The sequence below is a fragment of the Branchiostoma floridae genome, chromosome 16 (assembly GCF_000003815.2).
Source record: "Branchiostoma floridae strain S238N-H82 chromosome 16, Bfl_VNyyK, whole genome shotgun sequence".
Lineage (NCBI taxonomy): Eukaryota > Metazoa > Chordata > Leptocardii > Amphioxiformes > Branchiostomatidae > Branchiostoma > Branchiostoma floridae.
Genome location: NC_049994.1, coordinates 5,858,841 through 5,867,639, shown reverse-complemented (window position 1 = coordinate 5,867,639; position 8,799 = coordinate 5,858,841). Strand labels below are relative to the sequence as shown.

At 39.1% G+C, this 8,799-nt stretch overlaps 1 protein-coding gene across 1 annotated transcript in view; it reads left to right on the top strand.

Moving 5' to 3' along the window:
- The first annotated feature begins 1,057 nt into the window (after positions 1-1,057).
- The window catches only part of LOC118403498 (major intracellular serine protease-like), a 23,639-nt gene continuing 15,897 nt past the window's right edge, over positions 1,058-8,799 (top strand). The window contains exon 1 of the mRNA XM_035802222.1: positions 1,058-1,189. Within this exon, the coding sequence (XP_035658115.1) occupies positions 1,070-1,189 (120 nt within the window). The 5' untranslated portion in view covers positions 1,058-1,069. The remainder of the gene's footprint in view (positions 1,190-8,799) is intronic.

Below are 8,799 nucleotides of genomic sequence, written 5' to 3'. Positions count from 1 at the left end.
TAAACACACACACACACATAAACACACACACATACACACACAGACAGACACACACACACATTAACACTAACACACACAAACACATACACACACAAACACACGCGCGCGTGTATACGCATAAGCACACACACACACACAAACACATACACACGCACACAAACACACACATGTATGTATACTAACACTAACACACAAACACATACACACGCACACAAATACACACACACACATACATACAAACACACACACACACATACATACAAACACACACACAAACACACGCACAAACACACACACACATACACATACAAACACACAGAGAGAGAGATGCAACGGTTTATTTATTTATTTATTTCTTCATTCATTCAATTATTCATTCATTCATTCATTCATCTATTTATCTATCTATTTATCTATTTATTTATTTATTTATTAGGATTCTCCACATACAATGACAAAGGAGGGTATGGGTTGATTCCACAACACTGATCATGAAAGGGATCTCCTTTGTGAAAGAAAATTACCTATTCTGAATATTCGGACAATGACGCTTAGCGCTTGAATGTAGAGGGCGCTTAAAGAAAAGATTTTGATTCGTGTACCTGACCTGACCTGACGTTACCTGGCGATGGTATCGGGTGCAGCGTAGCTGCAGGTGTTTGTCCCAGAAGTCATGGGTTCAAATCCTGTCATGCTAACTATCTTGTGCCCTTGGGAAAGGCAGTTTACTTGTCTTTCCTCCCTCCACCTAAGTCTAAAAGTAATAGTACCTAACTTTAGTTGGGCAGTAACAGGCAGTGCAAGAAGAGGGATGAGCTTAACCTTCCAAAATCGTGCCTCAGACATGAACACTGTGGTTAACAACACCCAGTTGACCCCATGGCCTTAAAAGTTGATGGCACAGCCTTTTTACCTGACGTTACCATGGATGTTCAAACTATGGCGTGAAATTCGGTCAACACGTCTCTGAGCCATGGACGTGTTTTTGTGCCAAGTGTTTCAACAACACGTCATAAGTTTCACTCTCGACCAATAGCATTGACGGATTTTGTCGCTGAGGTTAAAGGTGATGGGCGTGGCAGACGAAAAACTACCCGGTGACTACCTGGACAGAGAAGGGCTCGGTCCAGCCAAACACAGAAGAACAACAACAGTAGGACGATTCTTCAACTACTGTATATTCTTGAAGGTAAGAAGATAGCTGGAATTGTGACAAGACGTAACGATACAAGACAGTACTTAATTTGTAATGGCGCGGTCACATACGTCGTGCGGTCGTCGTACGATCGCTAACTTACAGTAGTACCTTGGGGGGCAGCCGTGCAGGTGTGAGTCCTGCAAAACTCAGCTGTTTTGCTGTCACGGATTGCTTGAAAAATGTTGTGGCATCAAAATCGTACGACGATCGCACGACGCACTTATGTCTGACCGCGCCCCCTTTTTCACAACGACGGCGTTAGCATGTTGATATGCTATGTTTTTAACTTAATGCAAAGACTTAAATATCAGCAAACTGTCTACTAATATAACATTGCTGTTGGGTCGGCCGACTGATCTCTTTTCCCTGTCAGCTACGGGCTGAATTGCGAGTAGCTTACATGTATACAGGTTACAATTGGTAAAGGCTGGGTCTGGAGTGGTTTCCATTTGGTGCTAACTCAGGTGACCCCAATACGACAATTGTCCCAGGTGTGGTCACAGGACTAAGATTTTGAACCACTCACGCCGGGAAAGACACCTACTCGCTTCTAAATGTTTGGTGGGTTCTTTACCGTGCTTTAGGTGTAGTTCTATCAAACATGGGATCTCCATTTTAACGTCTTATCCAAGGGACATCCCTAAACAGAAGCTAGGTACTCATTTTGCATCTTTCCCATAGCACAACATTGGGTCCTGTCAGGGGTTTTAACACCGAAGGTCTTAATTCTAGGGCTGCCACTCTAACCACACGGCTTGAACCACTTCCATAGATATTTCATTGTCAATCCTCTATTGTGGCTTAAAGAGCAAAGATTGATAAACTAGATTCATATCGCCTTGACTGCACGAAAAGAGTTATTGATTGACTCAACACTACCTGTGAGGCACAGTTTATATGCAGTGCAGTCCAACCTGTTGACAATACATGGCAAACATTCACAGGGTAAACATATAGACTTAGCTTAAAACGTACTGAACTCAATACAATTCATTGGAAATTCACCACGACATAAATCATTTCAACCGTTTAACAAGATTTGAATCCGGTGAGTACGAGTAATGTAGAATTTGAAATATTTTTTTCAGCGGCAAATACCTCTTGTTCATCCTCCCACGCGTAAAGTGACACCGATTTGACGCCTGCTTTGTTCTATTTACTCTGTCTTGCACTAATAACTTTGTCACTGGGGAACACAAACGCGCAGACGCAATCTATAGATGGCCGAACTTGACAAAGAACACAGACCTTCAGCCTCCAATCAGACTAACTTCTTGGTTGAGCGACTTTGAATGATTACCTAATGCTCTCTTGTTGACTCAAGGAGTATCATATTTCTAAGTTTGAATGTTGCTCTATTTTGTTGCAGAATTATTTAAAACAAAAAATGGACCAGCTGCAGACAGATCTAAAATGTGGTGCTTCTAACCACATAATCATGGCCAATAAAAACCAAGTAAATAGCAAAAACCTACATCGCCAAAATGAAACCATTACTTTGTGTCAACATGTTTTTCATTCTTGCAGACCGTTCTTTGTGTGCGCCTGTCGTTGACGTTGACATTGTATATGTGACTACTTTTTTAGTCCAAACAATGCTACGTTGTGCCAACAGATATCTGATAGCTTTGTCAGCGCAGTTTTCTATGTTTGCGAGCAATACGTGACCTAGCCACACCTTCTGAATGTCTCGGTAGAACTGGAGCAGATCGTCTTAGTGTAAATACAGACCGCTTGTCAACAGGTGCAGTTTTGTCCCTTTCCACTAGAAGGCGATCGCGCTGCGCTCTCATTGCGACCTAAATAGGATATGTGTATCCTTCGCTTTCACACTGGGTATATGAAACAAAACGAGAAGACAACAAGACGCACAAAGTGTAAAAAGATTCGTTCCCTTTCCATTCAATTCATTGAGCGATATGTAAAATGTTAGGTCGCAGAGAGCGTGGTGAGAGCGCCGTCCTAGTGGAAAGGGGATATAAAGAATAGCTCAGCTGGGAGCGCGTTAGGTTGTGATGCGCCCCCCCCCCCCTACACACACACACATATGAGAACTGATCTGCCTCACCCATGCGCACTTTGTTATCTTGCAGATTCACTTATCATACCTAGAAGTTACTTTGTCGTTGTCTCAAAATACAGTTAGATATTTTTTCACACACACAGACAAACAAACACAAACACACACCAGACGCACTAATTACACACGCACAAATATAAATACTAACGTTAAAAATAGCATGCACGCATGCATATTGCAATATTCTATTGCCAATTGTCTAGACCAGTTGTCGAGTTAGGTATATTTTATGAATTGCTCATGTTTTCATTTTTGACATAATGGCGTGGAGAAAAGTTTTGAAAGCTGAAACTGCAACTCTTTCATCTAGAAGTTAAAGAGGTTATCAAAATACGAGTGTTTTAGAAAAGCTTTCCACATGATTTAGAATATTATACCAAGGAATAAAAAATAGTTTCGTTACTTTGAGATCTTATCGAGTAAACATAGTTGATATTGACAAGAAATATCCATTGTTCATACATTCTATTTCCCTCTTTAATAGTGGCTAAGCAAATAAACAAAGCACCAATTTGGATGATTTCGGTATCACAAAAATATGATTTGAGAATCATCAAAAAGGCCAAAAGTACTCCAGGGAAAGTGGATGATGTCCCTACTTATCAAACCTATTCATCACTCGAAATAGAAATTGTGAGCGTTAACATAGATAGCGCTCAAAAATCACGACCGCAGCGTGTCCAGAACGCGAGATATCAAACATGGAGGTTCCGCTGCAGTACATTAGCAAGCCGCAAGGGACCCCATTATCGAACTCCCCCTTTGTTTTAACGACCCCTACCCACCCACTAAATATCATCAGCATCCATCGAAGTCTTCTCGAGTTATGCTGGTCACAGATACAGGGACAAACAGACGCACAAGGTTAAAACATAACCTTGGCCATTCTGGCAAAAGTTGATAAGTACAGACTGCAAGGGAGAATGGATCCTTCTGTTAACATTGATAGTGAGTTTTGTTGTTCTAAAAAGCCAAAGACTGCAATGTTTCGAATATTTTCTGTGGAAATTTTGGTTTCAAAATGCAATCTGTAATCTCCTTACAAATGTATGTACATTGTATGTATGTACAAATGTGAATTTTCAGAAATTCGACAAAGGAATTCACACGTATAGTACCAAGCTTCAGGGATCTATGCGTCATACAGGAGTTTTCAAGTTTGGGTAGGCTATATGATAATAACTTTAATGACCCGCCTGCTCGTAATTCTCGGTGTTTTTATTCAGTGGTTATAGCAAAGGACCAGGCGTTATGACACCATATACACCTCGGGGCGGGTCATACAACTTTTGCCGCCGAACGGAGCTAAAGCACATGACGCATGGGCTGACTTTTGGGCTTTGGTCGAAGTCATCCGCGGTTTGATCTATTGGTAATTCCATTTAACGACTAAAATGTAAGATGATTTATTCCAATTCAGATTTAGGTTTACATAACAACTGGGTTTGACGCATCTTCACATTTTTGTGAGAGCTCTTTGACGACTTTGTCTCCGATGACCTTCATCTGAATGCATGTTTGACTCTGGATAACAGCACATTGAACACAGTGAAAATTCTTCACGCACAACATATAACGTTAGTTGACCTTTATTCGTGGTGCACCTATTTTCGCTTCTTTAAAGATCAACAGGATATTGAGATGACATTTTAAATGTACTTTCGGTAGTACCAAGCAAAGTTTAGAGACTCAAATGTTCAGAACACTGACGAAATGCTTATTGACGTATCTCCCTAATAAGTAAAAGATCTACTGTTTTTTAAAGTAACGAATGTATGTACACAACTAATAAAGGTCAGCTAACGTTAGATGACCAAAGGTAGAAGAAGTAACGCCTTGCCTCAAGTTGTCTAGACCACTTACAGATTTTCTCAAATCTCACAGGAACTACCAAACTTTGTATTAATTTGTTATGTTTAGGCATTATCTGGGTCGAGCTGGGTCAGTTGCCAATATTGATACATATTAGTCTCTTGAGGAGTTTTAGATGCATTGTGGAGAAAAGATTTGCGAAGTCTTCGACACGGCTTTGTTTCAAGGAACGTTAGTTTGAATGTACGTGTATGCTTGACTGAAAACTTTGGCTGAATTGTATGACTGTGTGTGTTTGACTCAGTCTGTTGGATAGCTGACTAGAAATGCTTCAAGCATACAAGTACTTTGGCTCGAGAGCAAAGCTTGATTAACATCGACTATCATAATTCCACCAGGTGCCATTATACCGCCACCTCAAAACAACGTTAGTATAGAGGTCTCCCCAAGATTGTCTTGAACACCGAATGTTAAATATCTTAAATGTAATACAATTCAGATATTTAGGTGCTGAAGACAATCTTGAGAAGGCCTCTATAACAACGTTTTTTGAGGTGGCGGTATAATGTCATCTGGTGGAATTATGAGGATGTATGTTACATATAGAAATGCGCTATGATGTTTCCATGCATTTTTAATCATCTAAGTATGTATGTAATTTTTTATATTGCGGCTCGTAATCTTTGTCTGGTCCCGATGACATTATACATTAGTCTGCAGCAATTGCTCATGTTTTCATTTTGGAGTATTCAGAAATGATTTGTAGGTCATTACGTTAGAGATGAAACACGTCTTTAGTAGTCTTTACTGTCGTTGTGCTGATGCTCTTTTATATGTGGTTGACATGAAACTTAATTGCGAAGCCAGTGACACACACACATTCATTCACACACACACACACACACACACACACACACACACACACACACACACACACACACATACAAACACAAACACACACATGCACACACTCACGTACTCACACACACACACACACACACACACACACACAAACACACATACACACCCATTCACATGCACACACATATAAACACACGGGCACACGCATGTGCAAACAAACAAATACATATACATATACATACATAATGAACACACATGAATACACGCAGAAACACACATGGCTTCATATATGCATATATCAGTCTTTATTTCAAGCAAAGGTAACGAACAATATACTTAGACCAAGAAAGCTAGCATACATTAAAGTAGAACAACCACCAAGTTCTCACAACTGAAGGCAAGTTTAGCAATTCTGCAACAACATCATGAGAGGTCGAGTGTACATTTCCTGACAATTGTCACTTTCTGAATCGCCACCACACATTTGTGAAACTGAACAAATGCAAACTTTCTAAATCGCCACCACATTCAAGTGAGAGTCGTATTTTGTGAAACTGAACAAATGCAAACTTTCTAAATCGTCACCACATTCAAGTGTGAGTCGTATTTTGTGAAACTGAACAAATGCAAACTTTCTAAATCACCACCACATTCAAATGTGAGTCGTATTTTGTGAAACTGAACAAATGCAAACTTTCTAAATGGCCACCACATTCAATTATGTGTCGCATTTTGTGAAACTGAACAAATGCAAACTTTCTAAATCACTACCACATTCAAATGTGGGTCGCATTTTGTGAAACTGAACAAATGCAAACTTTCTAAGTCGCCACCACATTCAAGTGTGAGTCGTATTTTGTGAAACTGAACAAATGCAAACTTTCTAAATCGCCACCACATTCAATCATGTGTCGCATTTTGTGAAACTGAACAAATGCAAACTATCTAAATCGCCGCCACATTCAAATGTGGGTCGCATTTTGTGAAACTGAACAAATGCAAACTTTCTAAATGGCCACCACATTCAAATGTGAGTCTTATTTTGTGAAACTGAACAAATACAAACTTTCTAAATCGCCAACACATCAACGGTGAGTCGCATTTTGTGAAACTGAACAGATGCAAACTTTCTAAATCGTCACCACATTGAAATGTGAGTCGCATTTTGTGAAACTGAATAAATGCAAACTTTCTAAATCGCCAACACATTGAAATATGAGTCGTATTTTGTGAAACTGAACAAATGCAAACTTTCTAAATCGCCACCACATTGAAATATGAGTCGTATTTTGTGAAACCGAACAAATGCAAACTTTCTAAATCACTACCACAGTTAAATGTGAGTCGCATTTTGTGAAACTGAACAAATGCAAACTTTCTAAATCGCCACCACATTGAAATATAAGTCGTATTTTGTGAAACCGAACAAATGCAAACTTTCTAAATCACTACCACAGTTAAATGTGAGTCGCATTTTGTGAAACTGAACAAATACAAACTTTCTAAATCGCCAACACATCAACGGTGAGTCGCATTTTGTGAAACTGAACAGATGCAAACTTTCTAAATCGTCACCACATTGAAATGTGAGTCGCATTTTGTGAAACTGAACAAATGCAAACTTTCTAAATCGCCAACACATTGAAATATGAGTCGTATTTTGTGAAACTGAACAAATGCAAACTTTCTAAATCGCCACCACATTGAAATATGAGTCGTATTTTGTGAAACCGAACAAATGCAAACTTTCTAAATCACTACCACAGTTAAATGTGAGTCGCATTTTGTGAAACTGAACAAATGCAAACTTTCTAAATCGCCACCACATTGAAATATGAGTCGTATTTTGTGAAACCGAACAAATGCAAACTTTCTAAATCACTTCCACAGTTAAATGTGAGTCGCATTTTGTGAAACTGAACAAATGCAAACTTTCTAAATCGCCACCACATTGAAATATGAGTCGTATTTTGTGAAACTGAACAAATGCAAACTTTCTAAATCACCAACACACTCAACGGTGAGTCGCATTTTGTGAAACTGAACAAATGCAAACTTTCTAAATCACTACCACATTTAAATGTGAGTCGTATTTTGTGAAACTGAACAAATGCAAACTTTCTAAATGGCCACCACATTCAACGGTGAGTCGCATTTTGTGAAACTGAACAAATGCAAACTTTCTAAATGGCCACCACATTCAACTGTGAGACGAATGCAAACTTCTAAATCGTCACCACATTGAAATGTGGGTCGTATTTTGTGAAACTGATCAAATGCAAACTTTCTAAATCGCTACCATATTCAACTGTGAGTAGTATTTTGTACGTGAAACTGAACAAATGCTAACTTTCTAAATCGCCACCACATTCAAGTGTGAGTCGTATTTTGCTGATTAATGGTGAATGCTATGATGGTAGTTATTACATGTATCATTATCTATCCTTGTAGATACATGTGGTTGTTTTATCGGTAAAATTTACTTAAGTTGATGATATCTACTGACGGGACCTTCGGAAAGGCCACTACATCCAAATCCCTGAATCCTATGTTGTGAAACAAGAAGGTGTTGAGCTAGTGCAGCGGCACTTTGGTAGTTTGTTTCTCAATGTATTCAGCTTTTAGTTTCTTTCCAATGACCATAAGTAATGGTGAATATCATTTCTGCCACAGAAGAGGCACTTAGTGGCTGAAGTTAAGCGGGGTCAAAATTATCCAAGGATTTGTCTTTAGGTAATTCCATTCGATGATTTGTTTGACTTAAAATGTAAACCCAGTTAGAATTTCAGTCTACATAACAACTGGACTTGACACAAATCGCTTGTGATGATTAAAGGTTTACACAACA